General features: G+C 38.6%; 1 protein-coding gene across 1 annotated transcript in view; it reads left to right on the top strand.

Moving 5' to 3' along the window:
- PREX2 (phosphatidylinositol-3,4,5-trisphosphate dependent Rac exchange factor 2) overlaps nt 1-15993 on the top strand; it is a 331151-nt gene that overhangs the window by 218803 nt on the left and 96355 nt on the right. Inside the window, exons 28-32 of the mRNA XM_063451343.1 lie at nt 1003-1085; nt 2190-2280; nt 3134-3262; nt 12016-12057; nt 12797-13014. Coding sequence (XP_063307413.1) covers nt 1003-1085; nt 2190-2280; nt 3134-3262; nt 12016-12057; nt 12797-13014 — 563 coding nt within the window. The remainder of the gene's footprint in view (nt 1-1002; nt 1086-2189; nt 2281-3133; nt 3263-12015; nt 12058-12796; nt 13015-15993) is intronic.

Below are 15993 nucleotides of genomic sequence, written 5' to 3'. Positions count from 1 at the left end.
TATATGCTTACTTCTTATAAGAGAACCCATCCTATGGTTTGCACCATCTTTTTCAGTTTTCAATTTAGGCCTAAGCTATTGGTAGAGGTTAATTCCATTTACTCTAGTAATCTGTTCCCCTAGCATGTTTACTTTTTCTATCCTGTTATCGTGTTAAGCCTAAATATAAATGTAACTGCAATATCTGGCTGTAAGGATTAAGTCATATGGTGTAAATCAATGAAGAGTTATTGTACACATTGTCCATCTTGCCTTACACAACCCTACAGCTGAAATGTTTGTCTGTTTTTAAATCTATATTGAACATTAATCTTTTCATGTAATGTCTGTAATACCGGTATATTTCTGTTCAGTATATCTCATGTTATGTTTATTGGAATTACCATGCTTCTAACTCATGCATACTAAATTAACATTATAGCCTGGGGTATTGAATTTAAATAAAAACCTATACCAAATGGTACACACATTAATGATATGATACATTTGCTTAAAGAGGAAATTACACTTCACCATTTTATTTCAATATAGTTTGCTAAACCATTATTTTAGAGGAGTGACGAATAACATTAAGAGTAGAAATCCATACCTTTTTATACTGCAATTGGAAGACTATTCCTTGACAATTGTTGTTGCACCAGATAGCATAGTGAAAGCGAACAGTGAAGAATAAAAATGGAACAACGTTTCTACTTTTCTTCATCTGCAATATTTGCCCTGGTGTTACCTTGTCCGAACTGGATTAATTTGTAATCTGTTTAGTAGAACATCTATATCTTGTAGGTTACAAATGATTGTCAACATTTTATTCGATGATATTAAAAAATGACACTTCCCCTATAATAAATCTGATCTTTTGAAATTTCTAAATATTTTAAAAATCATCTCAGAAATTTCCAGTTTTACTTTACAAAATTAGTCAACTGCATTTAGAAAAAAAAACCCATACATTTTTCAGTTGTTAAGTTTGCTTGCACTTGTTTAATATTGCTTTATTCGTAGGTGATGAGCTTCCCCTAAGTGTCCGCATTTCACATGATAAACAAGACAAGCTACACAGCTGTTTAGAGCACCTCTTTAGTCAGGTATGTAATATAAACTGTGTACAATAAAAGAAATATTAACTATCCTTGTTTTTCGGTAATATATTTATTCTGCAAGACGGCAAAGTCCCATTGGGTGCAGCATTGGTAGGAAACTATGCACACTGAGTTGTTATTCATCACAAATCTTTCCTCGCTTTTTGCTAATTAGTGCTTAGTGGAAATTAAGTGGCTGTGTTTCGGTTAATTGGTTTGTGGAATGAGGTCTAAGGAACAAGAATGGAGATAAACATAATTATTTTAAGTAAATTACTGCTAGGAGGAACAAGGAAATGAGAGTGGCTGTAGCGAACATTTTTATGTACACAATAAAAATATTTGCCAACCAAATTCCATCAACCAATATATACATAATTGCATGTACATGGAATATTGGTGAAATGCATCCAATGAAAATAACAATGAAAAACTCAATGTCTTTGTTCAATTTAAGAAAGATCCATCATCGCTGATTCTCTCTTTAACTATATGGTTCTCTATAGCTGTTTGGTATACCACCCCTGGGACACAATCTATACAGCTGCTCAATCCCCACTTGCTCTCATGTCAAACATACCAGTTACATGACTGCCACCTAGAGGGACATCTGTTAAATTTAATTGCGGAAAATGTATTTGCCTATGCCTTTGAGTAGCAGACACCGCTCTTGGTACAATTAAACCCTGTTTAATACATTTATAGTTTAGTCTGATAATGTTTAAAGGGAGAGTGCATTATTATACGTTTAGTGTTGCTGTTTTTTCAGTAGCTGAAAGGATTTTCTAATTACATATATACTGCCCAATTATTGTAAAACGTTAATTATTGCAGGAGTAATAAAACTACAGAATTACCAAATAACACATGACATTGCTATTTTAAATTTGTTAGTAAATACCTTATATTAAAAACATACTACTTGTTTGGATGCATTAGAAGAAATTAAATTTGATCATCTTTTTCGATTGGACAGGGAAAGCTCAATGACAAATTCACCATAACAAATACTGTGAAGTTGTGCTGTTTAGAGATATGCTTTAATATATATTTTAATGTATTCTAGTTCACAATCATTATTATGCATTTACTTATTTTTTACATCACTAGGTGGAGTCAATTACCAATCTTTTGAGAGGTCCAGCAATTTCAAGAGCCTTTGAGCATACCAAGTATTTCACACCAATGAGAAGTTTACAAGGTTTTTAATTATTTTAAACTAAAAAAAAAAAAAAAGATTGAATTGTACTTTGTTAAACTTGGCATCTAAGTCTATTAAAAAAAATATCTTCTATAAAATGCCAATGGGTTTCACTGAGTTGAAGTGCACTTGCAGACAAGCTGAAGATAAGAAATGGTGGCACTTGTAAATAAAAATTCCATCTATACATTGTGCTGGCAAATTGCTATCAAATGTTTAATTATATATATTTTTTTCTCTAGAGGTATAGCGCCAGAAATATTGCTTCCGGATGTGATTACATGACTTTAAAGTGGCACTGTAAGGACCATAACCACTGTAGCTCTTTGTAGTGGTTATGATGCAATGAGTTTATGGGTGCAGCACCCCATTGCCCTTCACCTGCAACTTAGATAATGAACAAATTTCAAATTGTATTATCTGTAATAATGGAGGTGACTGCCATACTAAGGATTCATGGTACAGCAAAGAGTTAAGTTATTAAGTTGAGCAAAACTAAAATTGATACTTCCTCCCATACATATTAAGCATAATTCATTCTTTAGGAAATAAACTCCCTGTATCACACTGTGAGATCCTCTTTTTATACTTTTAACAGATGTTGGATCTCTTCGAGTTCAAAACAATTTCAGTGATTTACAGAAAAAAGATTGAAATTTGCACTGACAGACCACCATTTTTTTTTTATCATTTAAAAGTTATTGCTAGGTTAAACTAGAGAGTTTTAAGGGACAATTTGTTTGTGTTGATATTTAATTTAATTCATTTTCATAGCATTTTAAAATGACTTAAGACAGATGTTATTCTCGACAACTGTCAATTTAGTTTTGTTATTGCTTCATGTTTTATGCAGATTTTCAACAGGAAATGGAGCCTAAATTAAGCTGTCCAAAGCGGTTAAGGCTTCATATTAAGCAAGACCCTTGGAATCTTCCCAGTAGTGTCCGCGTTCTTGCACAGAACATTAAAAAATTTGTAGAAGGTAAGTAAATAGATTAAGCATTCAAAGTAAATCTATAATTGGTCAATACGATCCAGAAAAAAGACTATGTTGGGGATGTAACATTATATAACACTTAATTATAATAAGATTTAGCCATATGCCTGATAGATCATGAAACATCTTTTACATAATTTCAGATGCATGGAATTCAAAGGAAAAAAAGAAAATTCCATAGCGCTACCCATTTGTCTATCTAGCACCTGTTAAGAGCCTTTAACACCCTGTAGTATGATATTCTGTATTCTTCCAAAATGAATGTAAGCACCTCTCATACAACTTTAGACCTCCATTAACATAGAAACATAGAATGTGACGGCAGATAAGAACCATTCGGCCCATCTAGTCTGCCCAATTTTCTAAATACTTTCATTAGTCCCTGGCCTTATCTTATAGTTAGGATAGCCTTATGCCTATCCCACGCATGCTTAAACTCCTTTACTGTGATAACCTCTACCACTTCAGCTGGAAGTCTATTCCATGCATCCACTACCCTCTCAGTAAAGTAATACTTCCTGATATTATTTTTAAACCTTTGTCCCTCTAATTTAAGACTATGTCCTCTGGTTGTGGTAGTTTTTCTTCTTTTAAATATAGTCTCTTCCTTTACTGTGTTGATTCCCTTTATGTATTTAAATGTTTCTATCATATCCCCCCTGTCTCGTCTTTCCTCCAAGCTATACATGTTAAGATCCTTTAACCTTTCCTGGTAAGTTTTATCCTGCAATCCATGAACCAGTTTAGTAGCCCTTCTCTGAACTCTCTCTAAAGTATCAATATCCTTCTGGAGATACGGTCTCCAGTACTGCGTACAATACTCCAAGTGAGTGAGAAGTTCCTTTGTTTTTTGTTAAATTCAATTATTCACTCATATATCGTGTTTTTCTTTAATACATGACCTAATAAATAAATAATAAAACTAATAAATAAAACTACATGATAAAATAGAAACTGCACTTTTCCATTAATGCTAGTGAACAATGTATAGTGGTTTTAGCTAAATAATTAAATGGAAATACATGCAATAAGCAAATAAAGCCACTTGAGGGACCAAACCAATTTATTCAATGATATGAACCCCTTTACAACTGAGGGCTGCTAGCTAAAGGGCGTGTTCAAAAATAGAATAAAGTTGCAAACGTGTGTAGATTGTGAAGGATGAAATAAAGCATTGATTGCACATACAGTAAATATAGGAAAATGCAGGATGCTAATTAAGCCTTCAAATAACCTTGCTGTGTATCCAGAGCCACTCTCCAACCCATACCCTGGCTCTTAGGATGCTGCCCTGTACGTACACTGACCCGCTTCCAGCTGTGGCACTGAAGCCATGGGTTGATTAACTAGCTAGCTAGTGTTGGTGGCATGGGTTAGAAGTGACTTGATCTACTTTGTGAACATATTCCAAGATACGCTATGCCAGATAACAAAAAGGAATTTTGCTTAAAATATCATCACAAACCAGATTTTTTATTGTAAGCAGAACCGATTGTAAGCAGAACCAAAGAGATCGAATGATTGAAAAGCAAGCTTACGTAGTTCTAATGATTGAAAAGAAAGCTCATATAATTCTAATGATTGAAAAGCAAGTTCATATGAGACTGTCAGAGGGAGGGGTTGGAGCTTTAAACTGTATTCTTACAAAAACAGTAAGCTAAGTAAAAAGTAAAATAAATCATAATGTTAAGTATTCACCGATTTATATATGAAAAGAAGGTCAATTAAATAGAGAATGACAAGATGAAAGTATATCGATCGTACTTACATTTTCATCTCTTGGAAAAATTCAATCACACTTGAAATACTGGTTATACTTATTGTTCTTCCCAACATAAATAGCAGATAAGTAACTTATTAGATGCCTTTATTTTCATATCGGCTAGTGGCAGCTTTATAATTCCCTCAAAACACAACTAGAAGATTATACGATTATAGGCTGCAATTATGAAATATTGACAGTTTGTTTATTTATGGCCAAATTAAAAATGATAAGATTTTTATTGAATCACAATGTTTCCTCCAATAAAATCACATTGCTTTCATTGACCACATTTTAATTAAATTGGTGAGATTTATCACAACGCATCAAAATCAATCTGTATTTTTTATTATAAAAGACAGGCATCCAATAATATAGGCCTATACTTTTACATTAAAATTAGTTTGGGCAACAAGGTAACAATTATTGAAAATATTGATTAATATAAAAATATTTAACCAGGTGTATGCATAATGGAGCACAGTTCCCAAATTTATTTGCAAAGAAATTTCTACTTAATTTTTCATATCGAAAACCTGGGTAATTTATGCACACTGCACAGACTTTTTGTGAGGTCACACCCCATCCTTTTGCAGCAAGAAAAAGATAGGAGGGTATGTGCCTATATCTTTGCAGGCACCGAGACAAAGACAATGGATCCCATTTAGGTGGCTCAGTGGCAGGGGTGGTCTTTATGGCAGTGTCAGTTTAAGCTGCAAAAATGGAAGAAGAGGGCGGCGGGGCCTTACACTCTACATGGCAGGACGCATTTTCAGATAGCTCTGGCTATTCAAGCCTGAAAATTGGGGCAATATCGTTTAAAAGTAACACAGACAGTAGTCTGTTACAGCTGCTGACCGTCACTGCGACCGCTGATATCGTCCAATGACCAGAGAGTCACGGTGTGAAGAATATTCACCTCGGCTGACAACTGCGGCCTAGCAAGCCCGGCAATTGGGGGAAGCGGCCGATCTCCTGACCAGGAGAGCACGCCTGGCAGAAGCCTCACCGCAACCCCGTTACCCCCCCTTTGGACCGGTGGGATATCCCGGTCCCCACCTGGTGAGCTGAGCGGGGCATGACTAAGTGGCAACCTGAAAACACAGGCTTACCGAACCGCGACCCTATCAAAATGGCGGAGGAAGCATGGCTCCCATACTCCAGCGACATACTCACTCGGCTGGACAGACACTTTCACAAGTTGTGGCAGCGACTTGAGCACAAGCTCTGTCCACCCGCACCACCTCAGATACTTAATAGCCCTATACCACAGCCTGCAACACCACAAGCAGCAGGGGCACCCAAGTGGTGATGGAAAGGAGGGCATGCTTCATACAAGCGCGGCACAGCACGAACAAGCACCCTGAGGCTGCCCAGGCCCTCCCCCTGTAAGCAGGCGGGTAGCAATCGAATGATAGACCACGAGCACCACTACCTAAACAGGAGAAGTGTAAACCACCTCAGGAACACTCAAAACCACAAGCGGCCCGACCCCCTGCTACAACTCTACCTGGACAGAGAGCTCCAAGAGGTACCACCTCACTGCCTCACCTCCACCGGACGCAGACCAACCGCAACCAGAGTCAGACGCTACTAGGTTCCACCGCCTACCCCCAAAGGAGAACAGATCCGGCACCGACATGTTCCAGGTCTGTGGCTTAAAAATGCCAGCACACACACAAGCATGGGGGCACCTGACCCAGCGACAAGGCTGAGAATAGGCTGAGGATCAGCCCTACCCTGGGACAACATGACTGCTAAGAGCCGTACTCACAAGCGGCCACTAGACCCTGGACATTAATTGCCCCACTTGACAATCACGAGTCTCAGCCCTTATGCATGATGCTGGCTTGTGTGGGTGATTTCATCCTGACACAAGCTTGTTCCAGAGAGAAGCAGTGTTATCTATTTTATTTTTTTATTTTTTATTTTTTTATTACTTAATTGTACAGATTTATATATGCCGGCTAATTGCATTTCATTACTTAACTTAACTTGATATCAGCCAGAAATACCAGCTCAGGCTACCAACATGCTAGCTAATGTAGAAATGTACTGTTGGGTGAGATCTCACCTCTATTAACGTGCTTGCCAGGTGGTTTTGCAGCTCACCAGTTTAACACTGTAGTTTACCATTATAGTCTAACCTGTTTTCAACATTATAAAATCTCAGATATACAGCTGATTTCAATGTGACACAGTTCAACAACCTTGCTTATCTGCGCTATATGCTAGGAATCTTGCCTGCTTGAATCATGTAATACTTTTTGTAATACATTCTTCTGTCCTAGGCATATTTAACTTTTTCTTGGAGCATCACATGTTACGTTACGCTTGTATACCTAATTATAAAAATGCGCAACTAATCATGCCGCTGTCAATCCTATTAACGTATATGCACGCTGTTGTGGCGTTTGATGCTAAACTGTACCTACCTGCACAACAAAATAAAGAATTAAAAAAAAAAAAAAACGGAAGAAGAACCATTTCACATCAAGCTGTCACTGGCCTTGTTTTACTAAAATTATACAGAATATATCATAAAGGAATACTCAATTTCCAAAGCCACTATATATTATTGTAGTGGATTTGGTGCATTGATGCTGTCCCTTTACTTGCATAGTGTAAAGCTGTGGTTCCCGAACCAGTCCCCATGGCCCGCCGATAGTCCAGGTTTTGTCAGTATCTCCATTGGAATAAAAAAGGGAAATACATAAATCCTGGATTGTTGGTAGGCCAAGAGGACTGGTTTGGGAACCACTAGTGTAAAGCAATGCTATTTCTGAGAAACAGTTCATATGAGAACATGCCTTTAGTGGCTGTCAGACAGACAACAGCTACAGGCACTTCCTTCTTAAGAACTTCAATTATGAAGATCTTCACGTTTGGTGCCATCGTACACAGCAGTGGCATTCTTAGGTTCCAAAAACAACTGGGGGAGAGTCTTGAATCTAAACACAGTAAGGAGCACATCTAAAGTACACCTGTACACCAGGTTTTATGAACTCTGCATGCAGACAACTACCTTCTCATTGATTAGCTCAAGCATACAGCTCAATTGTTGAAGTTCCATTGTCTGCCTCCATTTGGATATCACTGCGGAAGGAAAACACTTATATATAATATATAATATAGTATTCCCTGCAGTACCAAACACTTTCCTAAAAAAATAATTAAATCAAAATATGTTTGTTTTGGTTTTATAGAAATAATGTGTAATATCTGCGAGCTCAGTGAATATAGTCTAAAATATAATTTTTTGCCTAGCTTAATGGTAATAAATAACATAAATAATGAAAAAAATGGGAGTTTATACAGAAATATTGCTTGTTTTCTTTATTTTGCAATCAGTATTGTAAGTAAATTAAATGCCCGTATGTTTTCTCTTACCTTGCAATCCGTATATACGTTTCAAAATGATTTGTGAAGAAGAATAAATATAGTTCACAAACTACACTATTCTTCGAAATTTTACAACCCCTGTGATTTTGCCCGCCCACCAGCTTAATTCTCTTCCCCATATCTCCCCCCAAAAGTGCTAGAAGCCAAGTTAATACAACAATTTCAGTAATATTAACTCTTGGCACAGGTTACCGTTCAAAGTACTCTGCTGTTTCTGATTATATCTATGTAATATTTGTATCTTTCAGTATTTAAAATAAATTAATAAAAACATTGTTATTGTGTCAAAATCTAAACATTTTCAGAAAATAAATGAAACCCACATTATAAATATGGCATATTCGCAAAAACTATTACACAGCAGTAAGCAAAATGAATCTGTACACACTTGTAGCACAGTGTGGAGAAAATGCTGCTTCAGTACATAACCTAATGTATTTTGATGGCAAGGGAATGATTTTTCTGAAGATTTATGGCTATGTTTATTTTACTGAATCCAAAGGAGATTAAAGCAACTGTTATCTGTTTTCAGCACTCTGATGTGGTTGTATGTAACTCATTCCCCAAAGCGCTGAATGTTCAAATGGAAAAGAAAAACCAGAACTTATCAGAAAGTTTCTTTTGATCAGTCTCGCCACTGAAAGTTATCTAAATTTTAAATGTGATATTTAATAATAACACAGAGATCTTGAACTGAAAATTGATTTAACAGTGGGTCATGCTATGCATTAAATGTACCTGTCATGCAAAATCAAATTGTAGCACTTTATACAAAATATAGTATCTTATTTTATTTACATTGTGCTGGCTAAATTCCTAGTACAGTGAGATACAATTTTTTTTTTTATATATTAAAGGTTAAAATGCATGCTGCGTATGCAAACGCAAGAATCTGTGAGATGGTCAGGTTCAAATGTTAGGTTAATAACATAATTTATGAAAGCAATAGAAAATGTGTAGCACGCCTAATAACATTAACCCCTTAAGGACACATGACATGTGTGACATGTCATGATTCCCTTTTATTCCAGAAATTTGGTCCTTAAGGGGTCTTCTATTTCTCGTCTTGCGTAGTTATATGTCTGTGTCCCTGAACAGGAATCTCAATACAAAATTGCTGTTTTCTCTTACATATTGGCGCTCGGTAATGAAGGGATTAATGCACTTTCCTGCTTTTGTAAAACTTTTTTTTCAGCTATCTTATCTAACCTACATATTTTATGGTGCTATAGCTGTAATCTATAGATTACATTGTCTACCCTATCCTACACACTAATGTGAATGTCAGTCCCACTTAAAGTAATAATTCTAGCTTTTGATAATTAAGATAATTACATTGAGTTCTATTGAAGGAATTAGAATAAAAGAACATGAAAAATATTTTGCTGTGACAAAGCAGAATATTTATTTATTAAAATACATATTATCACAGAACTGTAGAAGCTGTTTTTCCTTGCAAGTAATTTGTTTTTACTTATTGAGTAAATAATGGAATAAATAAGCCCTAAGGAATGTGTTTGGTTTAAGCTACATTTGTTTAGACGTCTTTCTTATTTAATGCATACATTTATAAAGCCAGCTGTTTAGCAAATGCATGCATGCATTTAGTACATAAAGGGACAATCAAAGCACCATAGCAACTACTATAGTTATAGTCCTTCCATTGTTGTCAAATTGTATTCAGATTTCCAAGTGTTTGTATTGTTTGAGCACATGTTGTGTCCTCGTAGTGTTCAATAAGAGGCTGTTGGCGCTAGGGCATCGGAGGATTCTACTCCATGTGTCAATTAGGCACAGTCAGAACATAAATGGTGGATGTAAAAAGCCCTGTGAAAATTTAGGGTTGCAGTTATAATATTAGAGGAGTAGGCTGGCATGTGTGGATGTTAGACAGCATCCACCCTGCAAGATTTTCTTGGCAGCAATAGGTCATCACCTCTCCCCATGTTAAAGAGGAGAAATATTTAACATCAGTTATTGTTTGTTATAACACATGCAACCTTTTTTTTTTTTTTTGGCTACAGTTTCAACTTTAGTTACACGTGCATGAGTTATTACTTAGTTACAATCCGAATCTCTTCTAACCTAGATTCTGAGAATGTATCTGTCTGTATAGAAGGCTACATTTAGTATTATGCTAGCTACTTGTTAGAGAGAGTTGTGGATGTGTACATACACTTTGATATCCTAGCAACCAATATCCTATTACCAATTCTCCACTCAGTTTTATTAAGCTAGCTGCTCTGTTGTGATTTTTCTTCCATAAATAGTGATTTAGACGGGAGACTTTTTAGAGCTGTTTGTTAGTGTAAGGCACTTAAAGTGATTTATATATATATTTCCTGGATAAATTCATATCACCGGTCTTTTAAAGGGACCACATACTTTAAGCATAGCTTTTGGTCATTTATATGTATGTGTTTGTTGTGTATATTCAAATGCATTGAGTAATAAAGTTTATGACTCTTTTAATTGATTAAATGTTTGCTATAGGGACTTTTTGTTTTGTACTTCCAAGGCGTGTGATATATTTAATTTTTAAGACTGCACCTTTTAAGCTTGCTAATTTCCAGTCTAAGAAAGCCAGAGTTTCCAAGTTGTTTCAAGTACAGCTGATACAGGCATATTTGCAAACATTCTGATGTGAGTATGTTTGCACAGTACTTAGTATAACAGTCATTTTTATAGGTACGTAGGCTGGATTCACTCTTATTCTATTAGGGTGGCAAGTTTGGATAAGAAAAAATATCCATGATGATAAAATGTTGTGCAATTCTTTTAGTTTGCATAACTGCCTAAGCTGCGTTTTAAAACATGTGCACCGGCAACCAGTACCAGTTTATTCGGACCATTTAAAAGGGAATAAAACCATCCTCAACCAGGTTTAGGAATAAAACATCATGACATGTATTACATACTCATAGGAAAAAAGGAGAGACAGTGTCTTTATGAGATTGTAAATGGGAGCAAATGAGAGTAAGAGACTACAAGGCTGACCAGTCTTTATTCAGTATCCCCTTTTAATGGGGTCTAACCAAGTATGAGTTGCTGGTACTGATGTAGAAGAAGATGCCGAATATCACAGGGCTGTATGTCTGTGATAGTATAGTTTTAGTTTCTCTAAGTATGTATTTCTTTTCTTTCAGCAATTTTTCCATTTTTTAAAACCATGTGTGCAAGTAGAACGTGTGACGGTTCCAGGTTTGAAATTGCTCCTCAGATACAGTTTCCTATGAATAATTTATATCTAAAATGTTCATTTGGTATATCAGTATGCTTCATTCATCTCGATTGCTGACACATAAATATAACTTTAATATTTACCCGGAAGCCTCTGGTTATTTATTGTAAAGACATATTCTAATTCTGTGCAATAAAAAAGACATATGTTAGAGAACAGATAAAAAACAAATATGTTGGAAATTATTGTCAGTGACATTAAACTTCATAAAGAATGATTTCTTAGAGAAATAAAAATTGGACATTTCTGTGGGCATGCAAAGCCTTGTACACACACACATCTCAATGAATGGGTTAACTAAAACTGTTCTTTTTCCCCCCCTATTATATTTAGAGGTGAAAACTCGGATACTCTTGGCATTACTTGAATATTCAGGTAAAAATCTTAAAATATTATATAATCATTTTCTCTATGTGTTTTTCACAGAACTCCTACAACAGAAGGCAGTCTAAACATTAAGACCATCTTCAAATTACTGTACATATTTGAAGGGGCACACTAAGCTAATATAGATTAAAGAGCACATTTTACACCACTGAATAAAATAATGCGTATAACCCATGAACTATTTGCAGGGCTTAGCTGTGGAGAGCTAACATATTCTCTTACTTGGAAACGTATAGATCTCGGCCAATAGTCGTGACTGTGGGGAGTGGTGGCCGGCGTTCAAAACTGGTTGGACTCCTTACAATGGGTAAAACCAGGGCCCCCCTGTCACCATTACCACTATAATCCACTTTAGTGGCGTTGGTGCTTAGAATGTTCCTTTAAAATTGCAGTCAGTAAAAACCAGTCCTGCCAATTCTGGAGGATTACATTACTCACTCCTTTAACAACCAAATAGTTGATTGAGCAATATCCATTGGAGCACTATTAACTCTGATTGCTAGCATTCTTTTTCTACATTTCAAATGTATTTGAGTAATGTTTGGAGGGTGCTATGTGTTTGTGACCTTTATTATGTTATAGATAGCATACATTAATACACAAAGTATGTGCTCACCACTGCTTTGCAAACATTGTAATATATTTTACTTTCACTCACAATCTCATTACTGGATTATGTATATTATGTTCATCTAATGCTTGAAGTGTTCTGTCTTCTCCTTTGCAGACAGTGAAATACAGCTCAGGAGAGATATGGTGTTTTGTCAAAGCCTGGTGGCCACCGTCTGCTCCTTCTCTGAACAACTACTGGCCGCATTAAACCAGATGTTTGACAGCAACCGAGAATATGAAATGGAAACCCAGGAGGCCAGCAGGAGATGGCTGGAACAGATAGCGAGTGCCGGAGTGCTTCTCCACTTCCAGTCACTCTTATCGCCAAATCTGGTAAGGAGGTTGCCCATGCATGACATTTATGCAAGAAATATGTTACTTTAAACTATTAGCCTATGTTCTCATAGATTTCATGCTTTATTACAGGTACATAATTTAGTAGAATGGTTCCTCTGTAGTGTCATTGGCCAGCAATGTGTTTTGTCTATATACTATAATGTTTTCTTTAACTATCACAGTCAGGGCCAGACAGGGAAGAAAATTCGGCCCGGGCATTTTTTATTTACAGCGGCCCACTAAAAAGGGGGTGGGGCCAGATAGGGTGTGTTTTGTCATCACCAATGACAAGCACGCCCCATCACATGGTCTTCCAGGGTAGACCATGCACAGAGCTCTGCTGAAGAGCTCTGGCATGAGAAAAAGACCCTGTATTTGATCTGCACAGCGCAAGCAAATTTAATAACATGCTTGCACTGTGTTTGCTTGAAATTTGTCTCTGGTGTCTCCATAGTTGGGATACCAGGAAACAAAAATGCTAGGAAAGCATATTGTGCAGTGTGTGTGTGTGTGTGTGTGTAAAGGGTGTAGTGTGTGTGTGTGTGAGTGATGAGTGCTGTTTGCGTGAGGGTGCTATGTGGGTAAGTGTGAGGGTGCTGTGAGTGCAAAGTGTGCAGGGTGTGTGTGAGCAAGTGAGGCTGATGTGACTTGGGTGTTTATTTCCCCCCTCCCTGCTTACCTTTAGCCTGGGAGGGGGGATCCTGCTGCTGGCTTCCATCCCTGGTGGTCCTCGTGGTGAGTGAACTCTAGCCTGTGGGGCTAGAGTTCACTCCCGCGAGACCCGGAATCTCTGAATCTCGCAAGAGGAACCCGGCGGAGCTTTAAGTAGGAGCTCCGCCGGGTCCTCTCCTGGCTCCCTCACACTCTCCTTAGCCGGCGGCCGGAATGTCCTGCATGTGGGCCGGTGAGGGAGATCTTTGATCTCCCCACCGGCCCGCCGTCGACTACTGCAGGGCCGGTGCTCAGGTAGCACTGGCCCTGCAAAGACCGGCAGGGAGATCCTGTGATCTCCCTGCCGGCCTCGGCCCATGGCCCAGATGGCCAGTCCGGGCCTGATCACAGTACTGGCTACTCCTAGGGCCTCCCTGTGATCAATAGGTGTCCAAGGGACCTGTGCAATTTTACTCTTTGCTTAGGGTGACCAGATTTTGAAAACAAAAAACCGGGACATCCATTATCGATACAAATAACGCAAAAAAAAACAAACAGAGAAATACATAAACATTAGAAGTCTTTTACCTATTCCTAGCCAGAAGTGGCTGTTACAGCTCATCCCCTTCCTGGTACTTAAATGAGTGTCTTTTCATTTACATTTTGTAGTAGCATGATCAGAGCACACACATACCCTAGACCAGGGCAATCTTAACAGCATAATAGACCCCGGGAAATGCTTATATTTATTGGTACCTCCAACAAATACAATACAATACATACACACACAGACTGGTGAATACACACACACTGACTGGTGAATACACACACACTGTTACACACAGACTGCTGAAAACACACACAGACTGATGAAAATACACACACAGACTACTGAATACACACACAGAGACAGACTGCTGAATACACACATACTGTTACACACAGACTGCTTAACACACACACACACACATAGAGACTGCTGAAACTACACACACAAACTTCTGAATACACACATACACACAGGCTGCTGAATACACACAGACAGACTGCTGAATACACACAGGCAGGCTGCTGAATACACACAGGCAGACTGCTGAATACACACAGGCAGACTGCTGAATACACACAGAGACTGCAGGACACATAAACATAGCGAGCTGAATACATATAGACTTCTCAACACACACAGACTGTTGAATACACACACACACACACACAGACTGCAGTGAGGGGTGCAATGTGTGTGTGTGTGTGTGTGTGTGAATGTGGGGTGAGTGTGTGGTGGGTGCAGTGTGTGTGTGGGGGGGATGCTCTGGGTGTGTGGAAGGGGTGCTGTGTTTGGGTGGAGGGGATGCTGTGTGTGTGGGGTTGTAGTGTGTGGAGGGGTTCAGTGTGTTTGTGTGGATGGGGTGCTGTGTGTAGGGGTTCAGTGTGTGTGTGGAGAGGGTGCTGTGTGTGTTTGTGTGGAGGGAGTCCTGTGTGTGTGGCGAGGGTGCTGTGTGTGTGTGGAAATGGTGCTGTGTGTGGAGGGGGTGTTCTGTGTGCATGTGTGGAGGGAGTGCTGCATGTGTGTGGGGGTGATGTGTGTTTGTGTGTGTGGAGGTGGTGCTGCATATGTGTGTGCAGGGGGTGCTGTGTGTGTGTGTGGAGTGGATGCTGATTTTGTGTGGGAAGGGGGTGCTATGTGTGTTTGTAGGGGGTGCTGTGTGTGTATGGAGTGGGTGATGTGTGTGTATGGAGTGGGTGATGTGTGTGTGTGTGTGAAGGGGGTGCTGTGTGTGTGTGGAGTGGGTGATGTCTGTGTGGAGTGGGTGATGTCTGTGTGGAGGGGATGCTGTCTGTGTGGAGGGGATGCTGTCTGTGTGGAGGTGTAGTGTGTATGGGGGGGTGTAGTGTGTGTAGGGGTGCTCTGTGTGTGTGGAGGGGGTGCTGTGTGTGTGTGGGTACTGTGTCTGTGTGTGTGGGCGCTGTGTGTGTGGAGGTGTAATGTGTGTAGGGGTTCAGTATGTGGAGTGTGTGCTATGTGTGTGAGGAGGTGTAGTGTGTGTAGGGGTTCAGTGTGTGTGTGGAGAGGGTGCTGTGTGTGTTTGTGTGGAGGGAGTCCTATGTGTCTGCCGAGGGTGCTGTGTGTGTGTGGAAATGGTGCTGTTTGTGGAGGGGGTGTTCTGTGTGCATGTGTGGATAAAGTAAATTTATATATTTAAAAAAAAACTAAAAACTTGATATACCCCCCCATTACCTTCATCTTACCTTTGGCCATGGAGCAAGAGGGGGGGCATTTTGAATCCCAGATGCAGCTCCTCTGGCTGCAGGCTGACTACTCTC

The sequence above is a fragment of the Pelobates fuscus genome, chromosome 4, assembly GCF_036172605.1.
Source record: "Pelobates fuscus isolate aPelFus1 chromosome 4, aPelFus1.pri, whole genome shotgun sequence".
Taxonomy (NCBI): Eukaryota; Metazoa; Chordata; class Amphibia; order Anura; family Pelobatidae; genus Pelobates; species Pelobates fuscus.
The sequence above is the reverse complement of the archived record's forward strand: the minus strand, read 5'-3'. Positions and strand labels throughout refer to the sequence as shown.